Raw genomic sequence first — 14491 nt, 5'->3', positions numbered from 1 at the left:
CCGTCTCGCACATGAGTTTTCTTGCCATTATTTTGCGTTAGTCTGTCTTTTTTATGTCATCACATTGAAGCTGAAAATCAGTGCTTGAAACGTGATTCACCTTCTGAAAACAAGTACAGGTCTCTGCAGGACATTAATTATTGATGGGCAGAGAGGCGTTTTGAGAGCGTTACCTGATTTGCTGACGTCAGATTGTGGGTAGGGTTTAGGGATGGCTTCGGGTGAAGGGGGTCATTTTCATTGCATGATATATAAACACCCACCAGATTGAAAACACCCGCAAATAAAGAAACGCCCACTTTTGTTCCGCAGAGACAAAAACGCCGGATTCGTCTAGTAGAGGGAGACAAAAAAAGTTAGGTAAAGAGATATTAAAGGGTCATGAAACCCCCCTGTTTTAGCCTGGTCGTTCACACCTCTGAGCTGGAAAAAGTCTGAAAATGGGCGTGTAAAGCTCTGGAAAAGTGGGAGTGTAGAGGGGGAGAAGAGGGGAGAGAACAACCAATGAGGCACAGACATACAACACACTCTTTATACAGAATAATGAATATTAATATATGAGCACGGAGAAAATGACAACAAACTCCCAAGCACAAGGGAGAAATGTGAAATAATATTTAATAGGGCTAATAATAGGTTACTTTGATTACGTTTATGAGCACTGCAGTCTCAAAATCAGTCTTTTGTCTATTAGAATAGACGTGTCGTCGCGTTCAGGTAGGCTACACCACTGTACCAGTGTCCAGTTTATTATTTAATAAAGTATAATTCATTTTATATAATTCATATTCCATTTAAGGAAGACTTGATGAAATATGTGTGCATAACCGTGCTGGTTAATGTTTGGTGCAGGAGAATGTGTGAAATAAAAACTTTAAACACGGATACTTTATTCTGTATGAGCTATGTGTCACGTGGCTAGTGTTATTAAACTCATCGCAGAGCTCCGTGCAGAAACCAATCATATGCGCACTCCGTGTGTATATCATAACAACAATCATATTTTTCATGTGTTCGTATTCAAACTCCAGTTCTGACCGTATTGCGAGCAAAATACAAACAACGCTCATGTGCTGCTGTGCTGAGGGAAACAGCCTACGGCTCGCGTGTTTGAACGCAGAGCAGGCAGAGGAGAATGAGCCGCACTTTTGTGACATTTGAATTATCTGCTGTAATGCAATCTCATGCGAACATATTTTCCATTTGTGCTGGTAGATTACAGCAAAACAATCCACATGCACACAAACCTCTGCTCTGGTCGCGTCGCAGGAAAACACATTGTGTTGTAGCACTGAGGAAACCAACGATATGTCTCTGAATGACAAGAGACCGAGGCGAGAGAAGCGACACTTCCTCATGCATAATTCTGCAATTATAATCGTATGCATACTACAGCGCAGTGATTGGATTGAATGAGCTTTATGTCATGAATATATGTCGAGAATCGCTTGAAACGGTCTACGTCAGCATGTTCGACCATGCCCATGCTTGGGCCGAAAGTAGGCTACACGATGACGTCAGATTTTGTGACGTTGCTCCGACTCAGCTTTTCAAACCGGAAGACAGAAATCGCTCTGAAAAATGCAAAAATAACTATTTTTCACTTATGAATAACATTAATGATACCTTTAGCGTTTTCAATGATGTGCAGCCTATACATATCTGTTTACATCTCAAAAAAAGTGTTTTGGGGTTTCATGACCCTTTAACATTACGCAAGGCCCAACTACCATGTGCTCTGTGCATAAACATGCACGAACACACTTAGTAAAAAAAAAAAAAAATAGTAAAAATTTTACTATTACATACACGTTATTAACATTCAAACTCGTTTTCTAAATGCATTATATTAACTTTATTGATCCGTTACCTGAGAAATAAACAGGGAAAATGATAACACGAGATGATGAATGATGCTCTCAGTGATGGCGTTTACTCGTACGAGCCAACTCTCGCGATCTCACTTCATAACGTTCGCCCGCATGGAGAAACTCTCGTGATACCGTGTGAGAGACCGTGACATAAGCAAAGCAATCGATCTCAGATTAACGAATCGATCTCAGACTCTATTATATTTATAAACATTACATAATAAAACAATTAAACAATAATGTTGAACTATTAAACTAAATTACCCCATTAGACACGTAAAACATGCTAATTAGCAACGTTAATGCTCACATAAAGCAAGTAATATATAACACGGTTATCTCATGTACGCCACCTTAAAGGTCCCGTTCTTCGTGGTTTTTTGAATCTTTGATTGTATTTATAGTGTGCAATACAACATGTGTTCATGTTTCGCGTGTAAAAAAACACAGTATTTTTCACATAATTTACTTATCTGTATACCGCTGTTTCCACTGTCATAAAAACGGGCTGATGACTTCCTTGTTCTATGAAGTCCCTCCTTCAGAAATACGTAACGAGTTCTGATTGCGCCCGCGGTTCCTCTGTTGTGATTCGACAGCTCTGAGCGCTCCTTGCCCGGAAAGGTCACGCCTCTTACCAAACGGGGAGATGCACGCGCTCAGTGTTATCGTAAACATGTCTTCAATTTTACCTTATCAATTTGAGCCGGAATCAGACCCGGAGAACATAGATGAAGAGGATCGAGTAGAACCTGTGCAAACACGTCTTTTGCAGGATGTCACAATGGTAAGCTGTTTATTTAGTAGTTGTCATACTTTTACGTATGGCTGTTACCTTGAATTGGTTAAATTGTAATGTTAAATATTACAAACTGTTATAAAAGCTTGTGGTATATGGTTTTGTCCATCTGTTGAATTAACGATGGTGTTGTTGAATTTTTAAAATAAGTGCATTGTTTATTCCTACCTTAGTTACACGAGCACGAGTTTTGATTAGTAATATGTTTTATAGGTGTACATGTGGTAATTGTGACAAAATGCCAACGGAGGAAAACATCTGCTGCAAAGAAATACAAAAAGTACTGTAACACCTCCTAATTTAATAATTTTTTGTTGTGTATAGTTCATTTGAAATTGTTTTCATCCAAACAACTTTATATAAATACACTTTATTTTCACCATAAATATAGCCTTAAAAGCTGCCATGTTGCGTAAAAGAAATCGTTGCCATGTATTAAAATAATTTATTTATTAAAAGTTGAATTTTACGTGACTGCACATTAAATTATTAATGCCTCACATCAATGTATAGGTTTGTCGACGAATGATGCAGATTGCAGACCCTCCTACATGTATGGTTCATCACCCCGGCTTTGAAGCAAACTGCTTAAACCCATATGCCTTACAAAACATAAACAATATTTACAGAGCTGACTACGGACAAGTGAGGAGAAGAACTGAAGAAGAGTATGTTTTTATTAAATATAATAAAATTAAACAATGTATAATAACTTTAGTTATATAAGAATAATAAAAATAATAAAATGTTTAAAAAAAATGTATTTTTTACAAACATATGTACACATGATGTTAATGAACCATTTGTTTACTTTGTCTTTTTGGTTCAATGCCATAGGCGTTTCCGTTATGTGGCATATCGCAGTTTTGTCAGCTGGTGCTGGGGCTACTTAGGACGGCATGTGAGGGTCGTCATCCCGTCTTGTGTAGTTCACCGGATACGCCAGGAGTTTCCTGATCCAGCTGGACAGTACGTTGGATTCCGGCCACCCCTTGACTAAACCGAGAAACATGGCGGGCAATGACATCTTCCTTGCAGGGTTTTTCAAACTCTGATGACAGGGGAGGTGGAATGGTGATCTGATGTAGTTCTTCTACATATGGTGTTGGGTCCACAATGACTTCGTGTAGTAGAAGACTCATCAGGTCATCAACATAGTCTGAGAGACAAATGTAAAACTGATTGTGAAAGTACTGACTAAAATTATATTTTGTTCATGTTATATTAGTGTTGTTACATTTTGGTAAAAATCTGTTGTATTGAATAACTTTGTTGTCTTAATTTTTTAAAATAAAGTTTTCCAACTTACTAAATGTTGGGTCTGTTTTCACAGGCTTGGCTGTGCATTCCCCTTGTTTTGACTTCGGAAAAGCGATTTTGAAAACAGCCTCTCCTTGTTTTGTTGTTGTCTGTGGACGCTGGGCATTCTCATTGTAGTGCATGGCTGCGAGATACAACCTGCAATCATAGAAGGATAAGTAAAATCATTATTAGACCGTAATAAATATAACTTCACGTTATTTTGATGCCATAAACAAAATTACCTGCACAACATTCCTATATAAAAGAAAACTACGTTTTTGGGTGCAAAACGAATAACCAGGCTGTGGAATGCCTCCAGTGTCGACGTTTGAAAGTGGTGACTGAGTTTCTCAAAGTCCTTGAGAACTCTCTTGTTGCACGTTACTTTCTCCACTTTGCGGATTGACACTGACCCTGTATACAACACACACATCAAACCTTAATTTTTTTTTTTACATTTGAACAGTAAACTGTACATGAATGAACCCTCTATGTAGACATACCTTTTTCAAACCATTTTTTGTTATCCCTTGAAGTCTTGTCTTGGTGTTCACATTTAGGAAACGGGGTTGTCGTGAACATGGGTGTTCTGCATGTGATTAAGAAGTGATGTCCACTTTGCCACCTTTTCCGGTCCAGAAACAGAGGTAGTTGCACTCCAGTAGAGATGATTTTTGATGCTTTTCAACCATTTCTTCAGCACCTCACAGTCTTTACTTTGTGAAAGCTTCAGAAGTTTCTTTGACATAGCTATGAAAAGTTAAACAGAAGTGAAATATTTATTGATGGATAGTAATAAAACTGTAAACACCAGTTATCAACTTTATATTTAAAGAAAAATAGATTGATTTTTACCTTTCTCGAAGTGCCACACATCATAGTACTGAGTGATGTTGCGTTCCCTCAGGTACTTTTGAATCTGTGGATGGCGATCAGTGACTATGTAGTCAACCACCAAACCACAGGATTCCAGCTTATCCAGACTTCGCTTTAAACCCTCCTTTTCCATGTGGTAACTACCACCTACCTCGTTGCTCTGTCAATAGACACATGGAATGCAAATATGAATATACAAATGTTAACAAATTTAAAAAAAGCAACAAGTTTAAAACATGTTATTCAATTATTGACCTGAATTAGTTGAAGATCCACAATTGAGTTGGTTTCCATATGCATCAATGTGTAACTTCCAAATTTGGCAGAGTGCCCTATGTAACACAAAATAATAATCATAGGCATAACATTGTTGAGAACTTCAGCACTATAAATATTATAAGAAGCTATTAAATAAGCAGTATATATACACATTTTTTTCTCTACATCTACCTGGTGAGTCAGCACGCATATCTCCTGCTATTGCAAGTTTTCCCCTCTCTTTCAGCTGCTGAATAACATGTTGCTGATCTATGTTCCACTTGTGGATGATGGTAGGCTCTATGAAATTTCTTGCATGTCTCCGGAAAGTACCATATTGCACAGTTTGGAGCTGCATGGCCTTGAAAATCTTTGAAAATAACATTGATAAAAAAACATTAAGAAAATGTACATAATAATAACACTAAATGTAGTATTAAATCAAGTACAATAAATAATGAAATACCTTTTGTAGTTTTGAAAAGGACCCTCCCAGAAAATATGTAGCAGCACACAATTGCAGGTTCCCCAATGGGGTACTCCCTACAATGGGCTGACTCTGCCACCGTCTGTAATGCTGACATTTATCGCAAAGCTGGGTGAATGTAACAAAAGTTCCGATTTGTCTTTGGTGGACATCACATTTCGCCTTACAAACCGGACATGACTCAAAAATCTCTCTAAGGCAGCTTTCAAAAACAATGTACTTCTTGTCACTGTAGCTGGACACAGGATCTATTCTAAAACAACAGAAGGGTCATTTATAAGAAAATTGATTACATGTCAAATTTTATTATTAGTAAACAAAATTCATCATTAACTACTGTCAAAATGTATCAAATACCATTTACAACTTACGACAATTCTGATTCCTGAGTGACAGACTCTGGATGAAATGTTGAGTCATGTGGCTCTACATGTATCTCAGATTCTGTTTGTTCCTCTTCGTCTTCCTCCTCTAACTCCAGGCGAGGCCTCTTGCTTGGCCTGAATATTGAGCCACGTACTGGTGTTGAAGACATCTGGATATCCGGCAACATTACTATCGTTTCAGTGCCAACATCCTGACTGGAAACTGTTGCCTGAATGCCTACAAGGCAAAAAATATTTTAATAATTAAATATTGATTTAAATGTAATATATATATATATTATTATTCAAATCAGTATTTCATGCAATTACATGTAATTTTTCTATATAAAAACATAATACAAACAAATATGTGCCACAACTGATATTTCATGTCTAGACTTCATACCTTTGCTTCTTACGTGGACATCCCTCAGTGTACCAACAGAAAGTTGTGTGCCCACTGATCGCATCTTTGCTGATATCTGTATGGCCACTGTTTCGGTGTTTGCAGAGTCTGTCTGACATCCAACTTCATGTACTGAAGATGTTGCAGGGAGCTCTTGGGAACGTGGTCCCTGCTGAGATGAACTCTGTAACAAATATTTCATATATGTATTTAATTATGAAGTAATACCAATGTACACATTTTCCATGTTCAACAGTAATGACATATTTAATTGACATTTATCAGAATACAACAGAAACAAAGCAAAAATGACAAAACAGGCATGCATTCTCTATAATAAATTTACTAACATGGTCCTTCAATAGATTATTACATCAAAAGCTGTGGATATTTGTTGTTTGTTACTGTTTAGCAGTTACATTTTCGTATATATGACTACTGTAGCATAATAGCTTCGCAATAAATAGGAAACAAACATGGCTTTACTACAGTAGGTAACGTTACATAGGCCTAAACATAGAACAATGATTAGCGTGGCTGCAGCTAAAGCAGCATGTGGTTAAACAGTAAACAACAGATATAATCAACAAATAATTTAAACTGATCATAACAAACACCAACAATCGATGGTGTCCGGTTGAATTACTACACTTTTTAAAAGTTTTGGTCGGATAAGTTTCAATTGCCATCTAGTTAACAAAGCTAAACAGCGTTGCCCTTTGTGTGATAAGTTACAGAAACTGTTAAACGCACCAACGTAAATAATAAAATGCACTTACCGGTTGTGGTCCACAAACAACGCCTTCTCCAGACAAAGAGGGAACTGCTCCATCTTTCAAAAATATTCTTTGTGCGAATCCGGCATTAAACTGACTGAGATTGAGGAAGCTGTCCTCAGTAAAATGTGCTGCACATAGTTTAACATGTGGATTATAATTTTCGGGAACCGAGTTAAACATAAATTGTAACCACTGATTTCTAAGTACAGCGTCCCTGGGAAGGCCAAACAAAGGTGATTGGACTGCGGGATGAAAATAACAGCGTTTCGACGACACGGCGACAAACACACTTTACAAACGCAACTCTTGCTCTTCTCCGTGGGAGCGCAACAAGACCACGCCCCCTTTTTTTGTGTATTCCTGTGGGCGGAGGTTAGTCAAAACACAGTTTTAGTGACGTCATTAAAGAAGGAAGTAGAGGGATGTAGTCCAAACAGGCCGTTCGTTGTAGGCTATTTCTGTTAAATAAAATATCTCGCTTGGCATTGAACTTTGAGCTTTAAAATTTTACAGATTTTATTTATACTCTAACAGCAACATTACACACTAACTAAAGTTGGAAACATGGGATCACGAAGAATGGGACCTTTAAAACACATTTTCTGTATTGTTTTCGATTATTGACTAATTAATTACAGTTTAAATGCTCGGTTTTATCATGTCTTACCTGAAAAATATCAACCGGCGGGAAATACCGCAACGATGCCGCGTCATCCAGTGGACGTCCGATTTGATTGGATCTGAAATCGTCTCTTGTATTTGTATCGGTGATTAACCATGTAGATGGATGATAACAGCCATCTGAGCCTACCAGTATAGGCGCATTAGGCCCCTTCTGGCCCATATCTATGAGCTGATAACCACTGATAACGCCCATTCAATCGAGTGCCTTCGAAGCTCTCACTCCGGAGGGTAAACCCTTTGAAGGGATTAGGGCATAGGGATGAGCCCTTCCGAATGGAACACGGGTTGTGTGTGCGCATTGTATCAGGTTTCTGGTTTAAATGTGATTGATTCATGTTAAATTGACTTGAAACGATTACTCTTTGACTGAACTTGATGTTTTCATATTGGAATAACATGTTTCAATCAAGTAAACCCAACCAGGACTCAATCAAACAGGATTTTCACTTCCCATCATGCTTTGCAAAGGGGCTGAACTAGGAGTGTAAATGTTGAAATAAAGTGTTATTTTAAGCAGTTTTTAGGAAGATGAGAAAATGGAAAGACTTTTTAATGTTTACTGTTCTATTATGTTGGTATTTAAAAGTTTCTGTTAATTAATAGTTTTAGGGTTACCATTGTGGTGAATTGTTGCACTTGTGCTTGGGTTGAGGACCTGCTAACAAACCTTTAAACTACTTTAATAAGAAAGTAATCACTGTGGTAGTGCTCTGGGTTGCATTTCCCAAAAGCATTGCCATCAATGGACTTATGATCAATTTAGGCTTTACAATGTTTTTGTTTAAGGCAATTTAGGATGAATCCAGTATCACATCTAGATTTCTAACACAGAACATCACAAAAGTTATGTAAATCACAAAATTAAACAAGAAGAATTAATTGTAAAAATCAATGTATATGAAACAATTTATTTTTTTTTTGTTTATTTATTTATTGCTTTTTTTATTTATTTTATTTTACATGAACACAATTTATTCTAGTTAATTTAACATGGTTGATTCTATTGGATTTTACTTGTCTCAATCATGTGGAACCACTGTCCATGGCTGAATTGAGTAAGTTGGACATAACTATTTTACATAGATTCTTCCTTAGTCAGTTGTTTTGTCACAACTCAAGGATTTTGCATAGAGTAAAAATAAACCTTTAATGTTAGGTACATTAAATTGGAATAACAGAATTGCATAATGCTGAAATAAAGCAACTTAATCATGTGGAAATCCTTTCCATGATTTTTTTATGTTCGTTCAAAGAGTTTTTTTTTTTTTTTTTTTTTTGAGTGCAATATTTACTTAATTCATATAATATTTTCCATAGCTGTTACGCCAGCCGCAACTGGAACCAGCTTCCAGAAGAGATCAGATCTTTTTATCTATGCATTTGCTGATTGGGTACAGTGCTGTGTCCGAACTGTTTGCATCTTGCTTTATACATATTATCTTTTTATTCTTTTAATTCCTTTTCCTGTTTTTATTTCATTTTTAATATATTTTATATCTTTTATGTATCATCTTGTTATTTCTGACTTTTAATGCATTTTAAATATTGCTGTCTAGTTGAAAGAGCTGGGAGAATTAGGAAGAAGGTGATTAGGTTAAAATTTGGGGGACAAACCATGCGGGAAATTTGAGCTGTGGTGCATGGTTAAGATATCTCTGGATTACAGTCAGGATGCTTTCCAAAGGGGGAAATTTAAACTGCGTTGCATAGATAAGATATCTCCGGAAGGGGGATTATGGCTGTGTGGTGCAGTTTGAGGTGTCTTGGTAAAAGGGGAGATCGAAGCTTTGTTTATCAGTATGAAGTGCCTTAACAGGTAGCAGTCCTGTCATGTGAGGAAGATCCATTTAGATCTTGGTGCGTTCAAGTCCTCCTGGGAAGTTTGTATTTACGATGTGGGAAGTCGTGTTTACGACGGTAGGTGCGTTCAAGTCACTTTCGTGATGGCGGTGTGCCTTCTCTAAATTAATTACACAAAATAACAACACTGCTTCTAGAAAATGTAGAGCAAAGAATGTGCATTAGTTGTATGTTGCTTTTTTAATGTATTACATTTTTATGTGATGCTATCGTATTTTTTGCTGGTAATCAACTTACTTCGTTGTAAATTGAAAAGCCTGACAATGTCACTGCTAAATACCTGTATTGTGGTATTTCGCCATGTTTCTCACTGACACGCCCCCAACTCGTACAGATCGGAGCTTAAAGAAAATTACGAGCTTCCCACTGGTATTTACGACATTGTGGTGGCGTTCATGTCGGTTCTGCTCGTAAATACGATCTTTCCGACATGACTTGAACGCACATTGCTCTGATGGATAGATCCGTTTAGATCCACTCTGACGGACAACAACAACAACAACAATAACAAAAAAAAAAAAAAAAACTCACCAAGACTTCCTAGCTCATCCATCCAGATAGCAAAATTCTCAGTTTTTACTGTTATTTTTATTCCTTATGTTCTATTTTATTATTCTTCTTTATGTAAAGCACTTTGAATTACCATTGTGTATGAATTACCAGTGTGTATGAAATGTGCTATACAAATAAAATTGCCTTGCCTTAAGCCCAGGTGCTGTTCAGGCCAAAAACATTCGTAGATAGATTTAAATCTCGAGCCCCGAATGATTAGTCCTAGCGACGCCCACAGGCAACAGGTGTGTTCTCCTCTCACCTTCCGTCTCCCGAACAGACTTTCGCTTTCAGTTTCTGTCACGAGCATGTGTAATGGCGTCTAGTTCAGGTAGGAATCAAATCAGACCAAATAAATATGTTTAACAAGGTAAAATACTGTATATACCTAATGGCAAGTATTATTTTATTATATTTATTTAATAATAGCCTACAGTAAATATCTAATAAATGCTTGAAAATATATCGCTAGGCCTACAAGTAAACGCGCTTTTCTTTCATTGTAATCCAGTGCGCGGTTTGATCGAATACATTTTCTTTTTAGGAAGGCAGAATAGTAAGAAAAAGAGTCATATAAATGTGATCCTATCATAATAATAATAATAATAAGGCAAAGTTTGTCACCATGTGAAATCATAAAGCAGCAGTTTTCAGTAACATCTCATTATATTAACCACTTCCTCAGATGTTTTATTTTATTCACTTTTGGCATTTCTCAACACTCATATAGGGTTACTGCATTATTTTGCTTATATTGTAAAAAAAAAAAAAAAAAAAGAAACAAAAAGCAGATTCATTTTTAAAAGTTTTGAGTATGTTTGTCAGAATAAAAGATTATGAAGATCTACCCATGCACTGCAAAAAAAGCATTTTGAATAGAAATAAGTGAGAAATAAATAAAAAAAGACTATATATAACGCTTGATATGAAACTAATCTTCAACACACATTGCCTTCAGAAGATAGATATGGTCATATACTGCAGCCATTCCTGACAAGAGCCTAAATAAATCTGATGCATTGAGAGGGAAAATAAAAATATATTGATAGATTTATTTTCACTTCTCAATATTGTACTTAATTTAACTTTATTTTATCTGCAGGAAACAGAAGTCAGCAAAGACAATATGTATTGTGAAAAGCGCTATACAAATAAATGTGAATTGAATTGAATAGAAATCTGTAAAGACAGTGCAAAGATCATCCCCACAAGGAAGCCACTAACATGGCTGGTGGTAAAAACAAAACAAACAAACAAATAAAAAAAGATTGTGCAGATGTAAATAGTATTGAAAAAAGGAAAAAATGAAAAAATGTTATTTACTTATCCTCATGCAGGCAATAAACGTTTGTGCATTCTGAAAGAAAGAATATAATACTGAGGTGGAATAATAAATGTTGGTAAATTGTTCTTTTGTGTGAATTAATTCTTTAATAAATAAAGATGATAACACAATCTGGTAAAAGAATTTGCCAAATTTTAAATTCAATGTTATTTTATTTGCAGTTCAAAGAGGATGTGGAAGTATATCTCTTGAGCGACCTGATAGTAAGTCAACAAATATGATAATTCATAATATTCAGTACTGCAAATATCAAAATCCTTGAGAAACTGTGTGTCTATGGGAGGGTTACATATACACTACTGGTTAAAAGTTGTTGAACTAAGATTTTTTTATGTTTTTAAAAGAAGTCTCTTCTGCTCACCAAGGCTTCGTTTATTTGATCAATTATACAGTAAAATCAGTAATATTGTGAAATATTTTAACAATTTAAAATAATAACTGTTTTCTATTGAATATATTTTAAAATGTAATTATTCCTGTGATCAAAGCTGAATTTTCAGCATCTTTACTCCAGTCTTCAGTGTCACATGATCCTTCAGAAATCCTTCAGATTGTGTTAAAGGGTTAGTTCACCCAAAAATGAAAAATTCTGTCATTTATTACTCACCCTCACGTTGTTGCACACTCATAAGACCTTTGTTCATCTTCAGAACACAAATTAAGATATTTTTGTTGAAATCTGATAACTCAGTGAGGCCTGCATAGCCAGCAATGACATTTCCTCTCTCAAGATCCATTAATGTACTAAAAACATATTTAAATCAGTTCATGTGAGTACAGTGGTTCAATATTAATATTTTAAAGGGACAAGAATATTTTTTTCTTTTTTTTTTTTTTAATTAACGATTTCAAAACACTGCTTCAGGAAGCTTCAGAGCATAATGAATCAGCGTGTCGAATCAGCGGTTCGGAGCACCAAAGTCACGTGATTTCAGCAATTTGGCGGTTTGACACAAGATCCGAATCATGATTCGACACGCTGATTCATAATGCTCCAAAGCTTCCTGAAGCAGTGTTTTGAAATCGGCCATCACTATATAAGTCGTTATTTTGTTTTTTGGCGCACCAAAAATATTCTTGTCGCTTTATAATATTAATATTGAACCACTGTACTCACATGAACTGATTTAAATATGTTTTTAGTACATTAATGGATCTTGACCGAGGAAATGTCATTGCTCCCTATGCAGGCCTCACTTAGCCATCGGATTTCAACAAAAATATCTTCATTTGTGTTCTGAAGATGAACGAAGGTCTTGCGGGTGTGGAATGACATGAGGGTGAGAAATAAATTACATTATTTTCATTTTTGGGTGAACTAACCCTTTAAGATCTCCACTCATCTCAATGGCAGTTGTTGATCTGGTCCAGTACCTTCAATCTGAAATCTGACATCTCTGTTCATGGATCACGGGTCGAGTTTTACTGTTATTTGTGTTCTGTGTTCCAGTGAGTGATTTCAGGATTGTTCTGCTCGGGAAGAATATAACAGAAAACAACAGAGTGGGAAACTTCATCTTAGGAAGAGCAGCGTTTGAGAGTGAAGCACCTGCTGATGTAGAGCTGAACATTGAGAAACACAGAGGAAAACTGAAGGACAGAGACGTCACAGTCATCAACACTCCTCACCTGCTGAGGCCAAATCTGTCAATCACTCAGATCACACAGGGAGTGAAAGAGTGTGTGAATCTGTCTGCTCTTGGACCTCATGTGATCATACTTGTACTGCAGCAGAACGACTTCAGTGACAATAACAGACATAGAGTGAAATATGTGCTGAATGAATTCAGTAAGGAGACTCCTATACACACTTTAGTGTTGACTGATGAGAAAGAGATAAACAATAACTGTATTCATCAATTAATAAAGGAGTGTGGAGATGAACATCTACAGTTTGATGAAAGAAAATCAGGATTGCACTCTGAGATACTTGAAAGAGTGGAGAAGATACTCAAAGAAAACCAGGTCCAATTTCTTATCTCTGACTTGCATGAGGAAGCAGGAGAAGAAACACCAGAAGATGGAGAGAAGAGGAGATCTGGAGGTTCAGTCACAGCAGAAGAAGAGGGAGATTTTGATCATGAAGATGATGGAAAAATCAAACAGAGAAACATAGAGAAAAAGGAAGTCGCTGTCCAGAGGGAAACCTTGTGTAAGTTTTGTTGGCAAGAAAGTTAGTTTAACCCACACATACACCACTCCTTTTAAGAGAAAGACTGATTTGAGAAAATAATAATAAAAAAAAATGTTTATAATGATAAATGATATTAAACAGTATTATCATTTTATGTCTACTGCAAACTCAGTAAACGTACAGATTTTTTTTATGTGACTGCATATCAATTTGTGGAGATTTGGTAAAAAATAAACTGATAATAAACATTATAACTGCAACAATGTTAAAGGCTCAGGCTAGAAAGAAACGGGAACCAGCGAACGATCAACGTAAAGTTTAATCATAAAATAAACAACAAATTGAAAGTAATAAACATTAGGGCTGGGAGAAAAACATTGATTCACCTATCGCTTTTTTTTCTTTTTTTAACGATTTTAAAGATTTTTTTTAATTCCAGAATCAATATTAATTCAATTAAATTTCTTTATTTTAGTCATTGCTTATAGGTCAAGGTCAAGGTCAAATTTATTTAGCCATTTCAACAATACAGTTGATAGGAATTTGTCTTGGTATGCTCACATAATTAACAACAATGCAGTGACATGAACACACATACACAAACAGAACAACACATATCACATATAGGTGTGTCAGCTGGTTTGCGGCCAGACCATAAAGTGCTTAGTGCAAGCCACACAGTCAAAAAAACAGTCCACAAGTTATAACCTAAGTCAAACATTCAAGCATCAAGCCGTGTTTAAGTATCGTATAGCTTGGAGATAAGTGCTGTC

General features: G+C 36.1%; 2 protein-coding genes and 1 long non-coding RNA gene across 9 annotated transcripts in view; 2 read left to right on the top strand and 1 right to left on the bottom strand.

The window, feature by feature from the left end:
• LOC125260281 (zinc-binding protein A33-like) overlaps positions 1-14491 on the top strand; it is a 100596-nt gene that overhangs the window by 31737 nt on the left and 54368 nt on the right. For 2 of the 5 annotated variants that reach the window (XM_048178569.1, XM_048178567.1), the window contains exons 3-4: positions 11746-11787; positions 13035-13736. In XM_048178569.1, the coding sequence (XP_048034526.1) occupies positions 11746-11787; positions 13035-13736 (744 nt within the window). Of the gene's footprint in view, positions 1-10511; positions 10571-11745; positions 11788-13034; positions 13737-14491 lie in introns of those variants that run through there. The other 3 variants (XM_048178568.1, XM_048178572.1, XM_048178570.1) reach the window with 3 other exon arrangements.
• LOC125260355 lies at positions 2527-3649 on the top strand. Its single transcript, XR_007183022.1, has 3 exons — positions 2527-2658; positions 2884-3338; positions 3508-3649. It is a non-coding gene; the product is annotated as an uncharacterized LOC125260355 (long non-coding RNA).
• LOC125260326 lies at positions 3328-6190 on the bottom strand. Of its 3 annotated transcripts, XM_048178647.1 has the most exons (8): positions 5965-6190; positions 5299-5846; positions 5104-5180; positions 4828-5008; positions 4476-4722; positions 4215-4386; positions 3980-4128; positions 3328-3829 (listed from the first exon to the last, which is right to left on the bottom strand). In XM_048178647.1, the coding sequence occupies exons 5-8, from the start codon at positions 4552-4554 to the stop codon at positions 3582-3584; spliced, it is 648 nt and encodes a 215-aa protein (XP_048034604.1). In that variant the 5' UTR covers positions 4555-4722; positions 4828-5008; positions 5104-5180; positions 5299-5846; positions 5965-6190; the 3' UTR covers positions 3328-3581. The 3 variants fall into 3 exon arrangements, with proteins under 3 accessions (XP_048034604.1, XP_048034605.1, XP_048034606.1); XM_048178648.1 differs by having other exon boundaries at positions 5299-6190; XM_048178649.1 differs by having other exon boundaries at positions 4828-5180.

This window comes from Megalobrama amblycephala, linkage group LG24, assembly GCF_018812025.1.
Source record: "Megalobrama amblycephala isolate DHTTF-2021 linkage group LG24, ASM1881202v1, whole genome shotgun sequence".
Lineage (NCBI taxonomy): Eukaryota > Metazoa > Chordata > Actinopteri > Cypriniformes > Xenocyprididae > Megalobrama > Megalobrama amblycephala.
This window is presented reverse-complemented; position numbering and strand designations above follow the sequence as displayed.

What these genes read in the sequence shown, in the direction of transcription:
- LOC125260326 (XM_048178648.1), bottom strand. Translation starts at nt 4,554, where the DNA reads ATGTTCACGACAACCCCGTTTCCTAAATGTGAACACCAAGACAAGACT. An exon ending in TATATAGGAATGTTGTGCAG is followed by an intron (nt 4,129 to 4,214) that starts GTAATTTTGTTT and finishes CTATGATTGCAG; the next exon opens with GTTGTATCTCGCAGCCATGC. An exon ending in GAAAACAGACCCAACATTTA is followed by an intron (nt 3,830 to 3,979) that starts GTAAGTTGGAAA and finishes TTTGTCTCTCAG; the next exon opens with ACTATGTTGATGACCTGATG.